The 14115-nt window shown below is 57.2% G+C and overlaps 4 protein-coding genes across 5 annotated transcripts in view; 3 read left to right on the plus strand and 1 right to left on the minus strand.

Annotated features, from left to right (window-relative positions):
• The first annotated feature begins 235 nt into the window (after positions 1-235).
• dnajc10 (DnaJ (Hsp40) homolog, subfamily C, member 10) lies at positions 236-4897 on the plus strand. Its single transcript, XM_088383488.1, has 24 exons — positions 236-496; positions 747-909; positions 980-1030; positions 1206-1288; positions 1351-1482; positions 1565-1658; positions 1731-1808; positions 1879-1922; positions 2001-2066; positions 2140-2205; positions 2271-2360; positions 2511-2621; positions 2696-2810; positions 2895-3022; positions 3100-3216; positions 3283-3384; positions 3458-3518; positions 3638-3732; positions 3800-3933; positions 4015-4068; positions 4137-4284; positions 4383-4505; positions 4593-4700; positions 4886-4897. The coding sequence occupies exons 1-24, from the start codon at positions 236-238 to the stop codon at positions 4895-4897; spliced, it is 2436 nt and encodes an 811-aa protein (XP_088239614.1).
• A 1291-nt stretch (positions 4898-6188) lies between these two features.
• frzb (frizzled related protein) lies at positions 6189-9578 on the minus strand. Its single transcript, XM_088383953.1, has 8 exons — positions 9060-9578; positions 8193-8441; positions 7917-7952; positions 7777-7830; positions 7532-7597; positions 7219-7426; positions 7052-7115; positions 6189-6917 (listed from the first exon to the last, which is right to left on the minus strand). Exons 1-8 carry the CDS (start codon positions 9253-9255, stop codon positions 6858-6860), a joined length of 933 nt encoding a protein of 310 aa, XP_088240079.1. The 5' UTR covers positions 9256-9578; the 3' UTR covers positions 6189-6857.
• On the plus strand, positions 8364-12980 carry LOC148393742 (dual specificity protein phosphatase 19-like). 2 transcript variants are annotated; one of them, XM_088383957.1, is made up of 6 exons: positions 8364-8450; positions 11442-11502; positions 11596-11823; positions 11956-12002; positions 12095-12247; positions 12537-12980. In XM_088383957.1, the coding sequence occupies exons 3-6, from the start codon at positions 11601-11603 to the stop codon at positions 12744-12746; spliced, it is 633 nt and encodes a 210-aa protein (XP_088240083.1). In that variant the 5' UTR covers positions 8364-8450; positions 11442-11502; positions 11596-11600; the 3' UTR covers positions 12747-12980. The 2 variants fall into 2 exon arrangements, with proteins under 2 accessions (XP_088240083.1, XP_088240084.1); XM_088383958.1 differs by lacking the exon at positions 8364-8450 and having other exon boundaries at positions 8571-11502; positions 12540-12980.
• A 145-nt stretch (positions 12981-13125) lies between these two features.
• pde1a (phosphodiesterase 1A, calmodulin-dependent) overlaps positions 13126-14115 on the plus strand; it is a 7387-nt gene continuing 6397 nt past the window's right edge. Inside the window, exons 1-2 of the mRNA XM_088383945.1 lie at positions 13126-13548; positions 14097-14115. The exon at positions 14097-14115 is cut by the window's right edge and continues 99 nt beyond it. Coding sequence (XP_088240071.1) covers positions 13479-13548; positions 14097-14115 — 89 coding nt within the window. The 5' untranslated portion in view covers positions 13126-13478. The remainder of the gene's footprint in view (positions 13549-14096) is intronic.

Consider the following 14115-nt stretch of genomic DNA (forward strand, 5'->3'; position numbering starts at 1 on the left):
TGAATGCGTTCCATTGTATCCTTGGATGGTTGTAGTTGGGCAAACAGTTGACCGGACACACGGCAAAGATGTAGAAAGACACCAAAAGTGAATTGCTTCCTGACAGAGACCGTGCCGGGCTCATGTCATCGCTTCGATTGAATCAACAACGTCAGTGACAGCCAACCTCTGCCAATCATTGTCTTGATTTCCTGGGAATGCGTCAATGAAAAAGTTGGGTCCCATTGCAGCGAAGATGTCAGCACCGCACAACGGCGTCCTCGCTCCCGTGCGTCGCAATTGCTCATGCTCGGAGACGCGGGCCCCGAGACCCGGTCCCGTCGCCGCAGCCCTTCTGGCCCTGCTGCTCCTCGGCCCCGCCCTGCCGCCGGCCTGGACCGACGCGGCGGGCCGGGACTACTACGAGCTGCTGGGGGTGGGCAGGGACGCCAACACGCGCCAGATCCGACAGGCCTTCAAGAAACTGGCGCTCACCATGCACCCCGACAAGAACCCGGTGAGAAATAAACATTGGGAGAAACTGCAAGTGCTCTTGAAATGAAGCTCCTCAATTAATGGAGGGTCCTAAAGGTCATTCTTGATCAAGTGCTTCTGCCAAGGCAGAGTTGCCACAGTGAAGTTTTTTTTGTCACAAAATGAGGCTGCGTTTCAATTCCAAGGGCGTTTTGAGTTTCTCTGTCATTGTGTTTAATCGGCGCTTGGATTCCGAGCGGTTCCTTGAAAGCATTTAGCGAACGTGTGGGCAGGGAGACGCGGAGGCCCACGACAAGTTCCTGCAGATCAACCGAGCCTACGAGGTCCTGAAGGACGATGACCTGCGTGGGAAATACGACAAGTACGGCGAGAAGGGGCTGGAGCGGCCGCAAGGGGGGCGATACGAGAGCTGGAACTTCTACCGCTACGACTTTGGTGAGTCGGCGCCGCGCCATCCCGTCCGTCAAAGCGTCCGTCGTGACCCAGCCTGGATTGTTTTGGTCAGGCATCTACGACGACGACCTGGAGATCATCACGCTGGACACTGGCGACTTTGGTAAGAAGCAATGTAGTCATACGTGACTCCCATCTTGGTTTGATCCCATGCATTTGACTTTGATTCATTCAAAAAAAAAACCCAACAACCCAGAATCGCTTCAAATCATTCTTAGTTGGAGACGGAACCGACTTGTCATAATTGTTGCTTGCACATGGGCGTGTGTGTGTTTCAGAGGCGGCGGTGAATTCCGGGGAGATCTGGTTCATCAACTTTTACTCGCCACGTTGTTCACACTGCCACCAGCTCGCTCCCACGGTAATGTCCGCGTCCCGCCCCTTCGCACGCACAGGTGATCATGCAAGATGTGCGTGTGTCAGTGGCGGGAGTTTGCCAAGGAGATGGAGGGCGCCATTCGCATCGGGGCGGTCAACTGCGGCGACGAGCACGGCTTGTGTCGGCGCCAAGGCATCGGCAGCTACCCCAGCCTCTACATCTTCACGGCGGGACACGTAGGCTGCTCATTGACGCTCTTCTCTCGACTTTGCCGGCCCTCTTGTCCACCGCCCGTAACCTTCTTCTCTCATCGCTCAGAAAGCGGAGAAGTTCCACGGCGAGCGCCTCAAAGACAATCTGGTGACCTTCAGCATGCGCTTCATCAAGACTAGCGACGTGCAGCTGCAGCAAGGTGAGCAAACGGCTGCTCATGGCGTTTCCCTCAGTTCATTGACGGCCGCCGCCGCACGGCTGTCGTCGCCAGGAAACGTGTTCGGAGAGATGGAGAGCGCCTTCGCCGCCGGCCTGAGCTGGCTGGTCACCTTCTGCGCCGACACGGGAGGTAACCGGTGCGCTACGCGCTAGCCGCTAGCTTAGCCCGCGCTGACCAGGCGCCTCTGCCGCGTTGACAGATTGTCTGGAGCGCGGGACGCGACAGAAGTTGGCCGCCATGCTGGTGAGGGTTGTCGCACGCACGCACACGCGTCCAGACAAAGGGCCAAAAGCACCAACAGGCCCACGTGTGTTTGCGCAGGACGGCCTGGTGAGGGTGGGCTGGATGGACTGTGGCGCTCAGCCGCAACTTTGCCAGAGTTTCCAGGTGAAAATCATCTTTGTCACGTGATCAAAATGAGCTCCACAAAAGCTGACAAGCATCCGCTCGCTGTGGGCAGGTCACCGGCGGAGCGACTGCCCTCTTCCTGCCGGGAAGCGCTTTGGATAAGGAAGGCGGCGTGCTGGTGAGCATGGCCTCAGCGTGGTCTTAGCCCGGACGCGACGACCCGAGCGTGTTTTGCGCTTGCAGTGGCTGGACACTCTGGACAGCAGGGAGATCTACACTCAGGTCCTGCGCCGCCTGCCCGACTTGCAGCTGCTCACGGCAGACAGCTTCCACGTAAGTACACATGCCGTATGTGCCTGCCTGGCTGCCTGCCCGCCCGCCTGCCTGCCTGCCTGCCCGCCCGCCCGCCCGCCTGCCTGCGTGCGTGAAAGCTGCCGCTCGACGTCACTTCCTGTACCCCGCCCTCCCCCTTTCTTTCCTCAGCTCAAGCTGGCCCGCCACCGCTGGTTGATCGCGTTCACGTTTGGAGAGCGCGGGCGAGACGCCGACGAGTACAAGAAGCTGCGGGCCTTCCTGCGCGACGACCACATCCAGGTGGCCGGCCTTGCGCCTTCCGGCCGCCTCGCTCGTCCGCCGTCCGCGTCTGAGCACCTCGCTCGTGTGTTCAGGTGGGCCGGGTGGACTGCCTCGCTGAGCCGCAGCTGTGCCGTTCCTTGTACATCCACAAAGCCTGCGTGGCTGTCTTCAAAGGCCTGGGTGTCCACGACTTTGAGATCCATCACGGTCAGTCGCTCGGCATTTGTCCGCCTGGCACGGGGCTCCCGGCCCACCGCTCGCTCATCTGCCCGCGTCTGTCCCCGCCCGCAGGCAAGGACGCCGTCTACAACGTGGTGGCCTTTGCCCGGGACAGCGTGCGGGCTCACGTGACCACGCTGAGGCCCGACAACTTTCCGTCCGGCGGCAGCCAGGCGTGGCTGGTGGACTTCTTCGCCCCCGTGAGTCCTTGTCCCGGGAGAGCCTCGTGGCGCCCGCCGCCCGCTGTTTTGAGCAGTATTGGATTGTTTTGCGACAGTGGTGCCCGCCGTGTCGCGCTCTGCTTCCCGAGTTGAGGAAAGCATCCATCCGGCTGGTGGGACGGCTCAAGGTCGGCACCTTGGACTGCACCGTCCACCGGGACCTCTGCTCCGCGGTGAGGCCGCACACGGTCCCGGCCCAAATACGAACGACTGACTAAATATCCGCCATCTGTCGGCAGCACAACATAGGTGCGTACCCCACCACCGTCATCTTCAACGGCTCGGCCGTTCACCGCTACGAAGGGCGACACTCGGCCGACGGCATCCTGGAGTTCGTCCAGGTGCGAGCGCACACCCCCCCCACGTCCCCGCGAGAGCTCCTTCACCCTCGCCTGTTTGTTTGTACGCCCGCAGGACCTGGTCGACCCGTCCGTGGTGGTTCTCGATCCGTCCGGCTTTGCCGAGAAAGTGACGGGTGAGTGCCGTGCCGCGCCGCGCCGTGCCGCGCCGCGCCGTGCCGTGCAGCTTGTTTTGTCTCTCCCTACTTCACTCCCTGCCGTTGTCTTCCCCTCCGCACTCGACTTTGTCCTTTAGGTTTAGGCCAGGGTGAAATCTGGGCCATTGATTTTTCCGCACCCTGGTGCGGTCCGTGCCAGGCTCTGCTGCCCGAATGGAGACGCATGGCACGGGTACTGTTCACGCACAGACGGAAAGACACGAGGCACGCTCCGTCCGCTCAGTCTGTGTTTTTTGCAGATGGTATCGGGCCATATTCTGGTGGGTTCCGTGGACTGCCAGCGCTTCCAGTCCTTTTGCCAAAGTCAAAACGTGCGCTCGTACCCTGAACTGCGCTTGTACTCCGGCGGCGGGAGGACAGCCTATCGCCACACGTATGTGCCACGGCCGCCACATCGCATCACCCCCCCCATTTCCCCCTCCCTCCCGCCCGCCACGTGTTGCTTTTTGTGCAGGAGTTACAGCGGCTATCACAGAGACGCGCACACGCTGCGAAGGTGGGCGCTCAGGTAGGTGCGCAGAAACAACTTCCAAGAATCAAAAGAGTTGGCTCGGTTCACTTTGGGCCACTTTCCAGCGCGTTGCCCCGAGCGTCGTCGGACCTGACGCCGAGCGCCTTCGACGCTCTGCTGCTGGAGGCTCACGACCCCTGGGTGGTGGACTTCTATGCCCCGTGGTGCGGACCGTGCAAGCACTTCTCCCCCGAGTTTGAGGTTCTGGCTCGGGTGAGTCTCCGCTCACCCCATCTTCTTATCCACCCAAAAGAAAGTGGGCAGGCATCAGGTTCAGGCGGGCGCGCTCTCATCGCCAGCGTGATTGACAGGTCCTGAAAGGAGAAGTCCGGGCCGCTAAGATTGACTGCCAGGCTCATTATCAGACTTGTCAGTCGGCCGGAATCGCCGCCTACCCCACGGTACGCTTCTACCCGAGCCAGGACACCGACAGGGTGAGGACACGCACGCACGCACGCACGCACACATGTGAGCGAGCGAGCGCGCGGGCGGCACATGAACCGTGAGGCGTGTGTCCACAGCGGCCGCACGATGGTGAGAACATCAACAGCCGCGACGCCACGGTCATAGCAGACATCATCAGACAGAGACTGCGAGCCTCGTCGTCACGTCGGCACAACAACAGAAAGGTGGGTTCGCTCGGCAGTGGCGGCGGCGTTCCCCTGCTCGCTGCTTTCAGGCGTTGTGACCAATGTCGAGCGCAACAAATAACATATTAGCTTGATGCTAACATCGAGTAAGAAAGCCCATAGAATTAGCGTGACACATAAACAAGGCGTACACTGCCGGCGTGACGCAGGCTTTGTCCCCTCAGGACGAACTCTGACGGACGGGACGGGACGGGACGAGACGGGATCGGAGCGAGCGAGCGAGCGAGCCACAAACACTACCGAGGCAGGCGTGCGCGGATGACACACTGGACTCTGTTATGGCCGACTTCTGCCTTGTTTGTTTTTTTAACGTGGACGTACGTTTCTGTGGTTGCTATTAACTCTGTGAGCTAAAACTAAGAGACGCAGTTACTGATGTGCGCAATTTTCCCTGTTGAACACAAATAAAGCCAAAATATTCTCAACTATTCCTTTCGCCATCTTTGCACGCTCGGGGTGTCGCGTTGCAACGATAGAAGAGCAAGTGGCACGTCAGGTGACTTGACTTCTTTTGACTTCATAGGAATGAAGTTAATGAATGAAGGGCGCAAAAACAAATACAAAATTCTTGTATACGTTCGACAAAAAGCCTTTGAAATTTAGGAAACTTCAGGATAAGACTCCCAAAGACCTTGGAAGGTGGTTTCCCATGAAAAAGCAAATTGTTGTCTTCCCCACACATCATTGGCTTGTAGGCTACAACAAATGTCTTTTACTGCTTTCCGCGTGTGCCCCGTCAGCGCGTGGCCAGCAGGGGGCGCCGTTGCTCTGGAACGACGTGGTGGAGCGTGTCAGCTGGGATCAAATCGTCTCCAGGTTGGCGTTCGTGTGTTGAAGGCCGACGTCCTGACGTCTCGCCTGCCTCCTTCCGCTGTCCTGCACGGCGGACCCACGTGCATCCATCCATCCGTCTGTGCGTGCACAAGTTCACGTGGTGTCTTCCGATTCACCTCCGGGTCCAAGAACTATCGTCCCCCCCGGGCCTCCAAACACGTCAAGTACGTCGCAGAGCACAATGTCGATGTCTAAAATGTTGTCACGCGTCTAAACGCAGCTAATAGAGACACGAGGACGAGCGGAAGCTGGAGCAGGAGCGAGCTCGAGGACGATGGCAAGGATGACGACGAGGAGGAGGCGGTGTGCATGGCCGTAAATCCCCGTGCACTAAAAAACATTTGCTCTTCCTCGGCGCGGCCAAGACGCAGCTGAGAAAACACGGTGGGCGGGCGGGCGGGAAATGAAGGCGGTAGGAACGGCTGGACTTGAGCCCGTACTGGCTCGCACACTCGCACGCTGGCGTTTTGCAAGCCGAATGGAGGGAGGGAGGGAGGGCGGCGGGGGAGATGTGTGCATGCGAGCTTCAACTCAAAACACGAGGTCGGAGCTTTGGCTGGGCTGGGATAGCGCTTCATCGTCAGTTTTCCTGCGGCCGCTCATGAATCCAAAAAAAAAAAAAAAAAAATCAAAAACCTGCCATCTTTTTATTTCCCAGTTCTCATGCATCTGTTTGGCAATGACTTGGCTCAATTTGCCAAAAGGCCATTTTTCATTCACGGCCTGGTCCCAGCCGTTTGTGCTTCCCTCCCAAACGACACATGCAAGCGACCGCGAAGCCATTTGGAATCCGCCACATTGGTGGCAAATGACAATCGTGGGAACTGACAGCGATACCAAACAAAAGCGCTTTTTTTTTCTCTTCAGGTTTTATCTTCATTGGGTCTTCCACCTCATCTATCGTCTTGGGAAATTGAAGAGCAGCGGCGGTTCTTCAGTTTCAGGAGCAAAGGAGAAATGTGCCCGCCCAGGTGTGTAGTGTTTTGTTCTTGTTCTTGTTCTTGTTCTTGTTCTTGTGTCATATTGTTCCGACTGCCAAATAAGGATTCAACCCATGGCTTTGCTCTCTTGCTCTGATTTTAGCACGACAACATTTGTGAAAAGGCACAGACGAGAAAAAGATCCAGGGTAAGAAGCCTCACACACACACACACACACGCACCCAAAGTAAATGTGCAAAGATAAGTGTAGTACATTCAGCAACCTGTGCTAGTGCAATATAGACGCATGCACGCACGCACGCACGCACGCACGCACGCATGCATGCACGCACGCACGCACGCACGCAGCGTTGCTCTCCTCTCAGTGGCGGTTCCTGCGCTGAGCTGCTCTGGCTTTTCCCTGCAGGATCTGATCCCAACGCTACACACACACACAAAGATGAGCAGCCATGAAGGAAGGCAGATGTTGTCTAGTAAACAATCGATCGCTTGGAGATGCTCCGCACAAATAGTACACAGCTTGTTGAAGCCTTTGTCTTTGCACGGGTGCGCTACCTTGACTTTGCGTCCCATCTTGTCCTTCCACTTCTGCGCCACGGAACCGTCAATCAGCAGCAACCTGCAATGCGGGCCCCGCCCCCCACCCCAGCGCGTGAGCCGCGCCGGTGCCAAACGCGGCTGGCCATGCGCGCAAGCCAGGCGGCGCGTGTGCGCGCACCCACCTGGACGTCTCCTCGTTCTCGTAGCCCATGATGAGGTACTCGTCTCCGGCCGTGAGGGGCGGACACTGGCACGACGACGTGTAGTGAAGGCTCAGCGTGTCTCGCGGGATGCGCACCAGCGAGGACTTGAGGACCTCGCGAACCTCCACCACCGCCGCCGCCGGCTCCATGCCGCGTGCGCGCACCTCACGCACGCGCGCGCGGATCACTGCCACCGCGCGCGCACGCACACACACACACACACAAGCGCTCGCTCGCAATGACGGCCTCCGTCCAGCAAATAGCGGTCAGCGCCGGCTGCAAATGTACTCACCGTAGTTGAAGTTGTTCTTCAGGTAGCTTTTCAGACCCATCTTGACTGTCTTGCATTTGCAGCGATCTAAAGGCACGAGTGAGTGAGTGAGTGAGTGAGTGAGTGAGTGAGTGAGTGAGTGAGTGAGTGAGTGAGTGAGTGAGTGAGTGAGTGAGTGAGTGAGTGAGTGAGTGAGTGAGTGAGTGAGTGAGTGAGTGAGTGAGTGGCCGTTATCCGGGACGCCCGTTCCTCCCCCCAAATCTTACCGGTGTCCCTGCAGTGAAGGTTGTTGGCATCCAAGGGGAAGTCGGGACTGGACTCTGTCAATCACAGCAACAATTGATTTTGCGACGCGACGGCAAAGCAAAGTGAGTCATTTTGCGACGGGGTGGGCTATTGAAGCCACCTGGGCTGCAGCGGCCCGCTTCCTGGGACGACGGGTCTGCAAACACACAAAGCTTTCGTGTTGAAATTTGCAAGAATGAAATGGCTTTTTCATTTGACATCTTTTGCTCCGCTTTCGTTTCAGTTGCTCTTTTGTATTTGCACTTGATTTGGGGGAAGCTGCTGCTGTTGTTGTTGTTGTTGTTTTCCATTGAGGGAAATGTAAGCGTGCGTACATGCCTTCCAAATCATTTGAATGTTCTACTTGTCTTTGCGACTTCAGGGCGGAGGTACCGACCGGCGGCGTCGGCCTTGACGATGGCCTCGGGCGAGATGCAGACGCCGCGGTCGTAGAGGGGCAGCTCGCCGCAGTGGAGGCTGTCGGGCCAGCTGTGGTTGTAGCGGCGCATGACGGGCTCGCAGCCGCGCCGGGCGCGCTCGCACACCGCCTTGCACGGCTTGATGGGCTCGTGCTGGAAGTCGATGGTGCAGATGGGCGCGTACATGGCGCACAGGAAGAAGAGCAGGTCGGCGCTGCAGCCTGTCCCTGCAGGAGGTAAGTACCACGTTTCAATCTTTCTACGTGTGTTGCGCCTCCATTTGTGTTCACGTGTCCTGCTGAGAGTAGTGACACCCCCCCCCCCCCCCACCCCTGCGTAGTGGCTGCATCCTTTTGTGACCAATCTGGAAGTGAGCGCATTTGGACGGCTCTGTGCATGCTCGAAGCCAGCCACGGGACCAAACAAAGTATTCTGTGGCTCATTGAAGTCGCTCCAAATGTTCCAAGGCCGGCCAGACGGGCCGCTGAGTCTGAGTTAAGAAAGCGCTGGCTGGTGCCGTCCACGCTTGGACCCACACAAGACGGTGTTTGCGTAGCGCAGCGCAGGAATGTGGCAAACGTGACGGCGAGCAGGCGGCCTAATCGCCAGTGCACAAAAGCAGGCCACATGGTATTGTCAAGCCGCAACCAGGACAAAAAGAGGACAAGTTGAGGTGGGGGCTGGCCAATGCTGAGAAAGGAAGGGGGGGGGGGCGCCGTGGGCGTGGCCGTCAGAAACCACGCAAGCATGCAGGCACAGGCAGTCCGGGATGACGTTGCAGATGAAAGCAGCGTCCGCAAGTGTACAGTGAAAAGTGTCAGCGAGGCGCAGCGCGGCATACTGACCCAGCAGTCCCTCAAACTGTTCGATGGCGAGCACGGCGTTGTCCTGCGTGCTGTGGTGCAGATGGTTGGGCATCTTGGTCATGTTCCAGGGCATGGAGCGGCACAGCGGGATCCGCACCGGCTCGCAGGCCGCCGCCCCCGCCGGCGCCGGGCACAGCGCGCAGCAGGCGGCCAGCGCCGCCAACAAGGCCAACATGGCCGGAGAGCGCCGACTCGGGACTTGGGATTCGGGACTGCCAAGCGGCTCCTGTTGCTGCTGCTGCTGCTGCTCAAGCTCAAGCTCAAGTTTGTCCTCGACGCTCCGCTCGCTGCCTGTTGTAATGACGGCCAGTCTGCTCACGCCCGGGATACAAGCCAGGGAGGGGAGGGAGGGGCGCGCGCTGTCCGACTCCTCCTCCCCTCCTCTTTCTCCTCCCTCATTCACCTCTGCCCTCTCCTTCCCTCCTTTCCTCACCCTACCTGCTTTCCTCTCGCTTGTCCCTCTGCTTGTCTTCTTTGCCCCATTTCACCAGCGTCCGCCGCACCCGTCCCTTCCTTCCTTCCTTCCTTCCTTCCTTCCTTCCTTCCTTCCTTCCTTCCTTCCTTCCTTCCTTCCTTCCTTCCTTCCTTCCTTCCTTCCTTCCTTCCTTCCTTCCTTCCTTCCGTCCTTCCTTCCTTCCTTCCTTCCTTCCTTCCTTCCTTCCTTCCTTCCTTCCCCCTTCTCTTCCCTCCTCCTCCCGAAGATGAAACCGGTCACGTCATTGATTACTTACTGTAAGCGGCGCGCGTCACCACTTGATCCAAGTATCAAGTGATCACTTCTTCCGATTGCGCAAAGCCAAGAGCGATTGCGCAAAGCCAAGGCCGTGCCATCAAACGCACCGACTGACGGAAGTGTGACACGAGCCGTATTGTTGCGTTATTGGAGCAATTCGGAAGTGGCCCAAAGTGGCCCGCTCGAGAGAAGCGCACTTGCCACCTTGCTGGCATGCCTCATCCTTTTAGTTCAAGGAAGCCCGGCTCGTCAACGCCTGCGCTCTGTTTGTCTTTCCAGCGAGTGCAGAGTGTGCGCGCGCACGCGATAGCGGTAATGCTTGTCAGATGTTGCAGCAGCAGCAGCGGCAGCGCGGCGGCGGCAGCAGCGGCTGATGTTTGGCTTGACTTCGTGCCAACACGCACACACGAGCGCACATGCACGCTGGGTTTTCTGACTCATGCGTCAACACGCAGAAGGGAGCCAGCCGTCAGCACTTTTTGCTCCTTGCCTTGCCTTGCCTTGCCTTGCCTTGCCTTGCGTCCTTCCTTCATTCCTTCTTTTTGCTTCCTCTTGCGGATTTGAGCAACATGGTCGGCCTTCTCCGCCTCGGACGATGCAAGTACCCAACTTGGGTGGCTGAGATGACTATGACTATGTGTGCCCGCCGAGGACGTGGCAAGGTCCAGTTGAAGGCACTAAAGTTGCTTTCCTTCTTGGAAATAAGCGGAATGTTTCCCAACGCAAACATGAGCCCAGCTGCCCGCGCGCGTGCGCACGAGAGGCCGCTCCGAAAAGCAAGGAACACAAAGGCGGTGCAAATGTGGCGCAGTTTATAAACGAGCGAGCGAGCGAGCGAGCGCCCTGCAAAATGTGACGTCGTAACGCGTCCTCGTCCGGCACAATGACGTGATGGGGACGCACACAGGCTGTGACGCAATTGCACCCGATTACGACACAATCTTGAGGCCCGGAATATGCAAAAGTGACCCCATGCAGCCAACCACGACATTGCCATCAAGACGAATCCGGCCGGCTCCAGGCGTGCGTGCGTGCGTGCGTCTGCCTGTCTGTCTGTCTGTCTGTCTGTCTGTCTGTCTGTCTTCAGCTCAGTTCACGTGCCGTGGTCATTTTCGTCTGCGTTTGTTTCTCGTCAGAATGTGAGGATGTAGCGCCCTCCAGTGGACACTTACCATCCGTGCATGTCTTTCTCTCTTTTCACATTTTATTTTTCGAACCGAGAATCGGACCGCGACTCTCGCGACCTGGCATCCGTTTCACATTTCATATTTTGCTGCCTTGATTTGGCTTTTCCAACGTCATGTGTTCATTTCATGACCAAGATTGTCAAGTTCATACCTGAGCAGGCCGAGTCACTCGTGTTGTTGTGTCATTTATGTCGGCGGCGTCGGGTGTCACTTGCGCCGCCTCCGGGCTCGGTGTTACTCCCGGCCGGAGGCACAAACGGGACCGACCGCGGACAAGTACCTAGGAGGACTCTCAGCCGAATCCAAAAGCTCCGGTGGCCTGCTGCTGGGACTTTATAGCCAAAGACTGACGCGAGCGTCCTCAGGAACGACGCGTATCCGCCGCTTTCTTCCGACGGTTGTTCTCGCTAACGTGATCTCTGACCTGTGGGTCGTGCCAAGTGAGTTTCTCCAGCTGACGGCCATCATCATCAAGTGGGACAAAAGGGTGGAGAACGGCAAGGTACGCCTGGGAGCGCCGTTGCGTTCCACTCGCTATGCCACCTTATGTTTGCGCCTGCCTGCCTGACCCTGCCTGACCCTGCCTTCCTTTCAGAAATCATGCAGTCCCTGGCAGAGGAGATCAGGAGTTTCCCGCGCACGCGGCTCAAGCGTCAGTGCACTCGCGTGACGTCCCTGAGCGGTCGCCGCATCATCGAGACCTGGAAGGGTTCCGTGGTGACCACGGTGGAGGAGCCCGCCCCCCCTGAGACGGCGCCGGGGTACGTCCCCGACACCGCCTGGGACCTCCAGGTGGGCGCCATCCGACCTGACCTGCTGCTGGGTGAGTTGCGCGCAGTCAGCAACAACTGCAAAGCCAAGATGACGTCATCCAAATTGAGTGTGAGAGCGCGCCCCAAAAGTATGGCGGTGGCGGCGGCTGCTCAAGGTGACCTAACGGGCCGCTTGCCTGCAGGTTGCCAGGACGCGGCGCACCACTTTGACACGCTGAGGAAGCACAAGGTGAGTGCACGTGCCGTGTGGTCCCGCCACCTGCTTGGCGCTGAGACGTCTGCGTCCCTCCGTCCGTCCGTCCGTCCGTCTGTCTGGCGCAGGTGTCTCACATCCTGAACGTAGCCTTCGGGGTGGACGAGGCCTTCCCCGACCTCTTTGTCTACAAGACGCTGAGCATCCTGGACCGGCCTGACGCCCCGCTCCTCCCGCACCTGGACGAATGCTGCCGCTTCATCCGGCAGGCGCGACGTGAGGTAACGCTAACGCCCGACAGCGGCTCTTCCAAACGCGTTCAACTTGCAACGTGTGTGCGCGTGCGTGCGTGCATGCGTGCCTGCTTGCTTGAGGGCTTTGGAAGACTTTGTTTTTATTCCACAAGGGCCCACTTGCATCGGCTTACAGGTGATGTGACCCTCATCAATAATGCACCAACGTCCGCTTGCTCTTTTATTGATGAGTGTGCAGATCACATGACACCCCAACATAACACGCACGCACGCACGCACACATGGTTAAGCAATGGGGGTTGCGCTTGTGTGTCAGAAGGGCGTGGTGCTGGTCCACAGCAACGCAGGCGTGTCGCGAGCGCCGGCCGTGGCCATCGGCTACCTGATGACGTGCGAGCGGCGCTCCTTCGACTCGGCCCTGGCGTGCGTCCTTGCCGCCCGACCTGCCGCGCGCCCCAACCCGGGTTTCGTGCGCCAGCTCAGGAGCGTGGACGCAGACCAAAACCAAGACCAAGACCAGCAGTGAAGGAAAGCGCTTTTTGTCCCTGGTCTTTTTTTGGCATCGTCTTTAACCTGCTGTCCATTCATTCATTCATTCATTCATTCATTCATTCATTCATTCATTCATTCATTCATTCATTCATTCATATTCATGCGCAATATTGGCCGAATGCCAAATTCAAACTGATGGCATCAGTCTATTCTCCTGGATTTCAAAAAAAAGATTGAACATCAAATAAAATGTGTCATCATGAACAAAGTTGGTCCAAAAATGAACGCTACGAAACGGAAATTGAAACGTTCAATGATGTGTTCACATTCAATAGGGCCTACACAGAAATCAAATGAAATATATTGTCAAATAATATCTGAACATATATCTGAACTCAAATTCAATCCAATTGAATGAAATGTTCATTTGATTCCATTGAGACAAAACAAAATGTCATGAGTTTGACTGAACGCAAGTGAGCTGATTTCAACGCCAAGTGTCGCCAAGTTGAAATTCCAAATGATGCTTGCTTATGTCATGAGCTCCAGACATTTGCAGACACGTGTTGCTGTTGTAGTCGTGATTACCAAGTGCCTGTTGGCAGCCCCAAGCGCGCCCCCCCCCCTTTTCTCTTCTTCCTCCTCCTCCTCCTCCTCCTCCTCCTCCTCCTCTTGGTCGACTGAGGTCCTACAACATCGGTGACGCTCGGAGCGAGCGTTAAAGCGTCTCGACGGCATATGCCGCCACCTTGACCTCCGCTCGACCATGGGATCCTTCTGCTCCGGCCTGGACCCCGAGACGCACGTCACGGCCGCCCCCGCTGCACCCGGCACAGGTCAGATCTCATCATAGCGCCTCCTGTCGGGCTTCGATGCTTGTGCACGTCCTAAACGCGTGTGTGGTCGCCGATTTTTAGACCCCTCCCCGTCCGTCCGTCCGTCCATCTTTTTTTAATGAGCTTGATGTACACGATAAACAAAGACAAAGTGCGCACAAAGTGCGTCTTTGAGCAGTCCGCCCCGCGCGCAGACTGAAGTGTAATTAACCTTATCTTGATTGGAGAGCGGCAATTAACTCGTCATCAACGGCCTGACCGAGCCATCCTGCGGTTGCCACGACGATTCCTTACACACTAAAACAGTAAAGGACATCATTGAGGATAGCTGTGGAATCAAAATTGGAAAAAAAAAAAAATCCCATCAGAGAATATCAATGAAAGCATTCCCAAAAAAAAGTAGATATGCTCGCAAAATAAGTGCCAGTATTCTAAATGAAAAGAGCCCCAAAAGAAGTCTCAGAATAGGATTAATTATTGCCATCACGCTTCCTTTTTCTTAATTTCCCCTTTGACCGTTTCGCTCAAAAACACGTGGTCTCCGGCAGGTGACCTTCTCCGGCCAAT

Source organism: Syngnathus floridae, chromosome 8 (assembly GCF_059516105.1).
Source record: "Syngnathus floridae isolate MCC-2025c chromosome 8, RoL_Sflo_1.0, whole genome shotgun sequence".
Lineage (NCBI taxonomy): Eukaryota > Metazoa > Chordata > Actinopteri > Syngnathiformes > Syngnathidae > Syngnathus > Syngnathus floridae.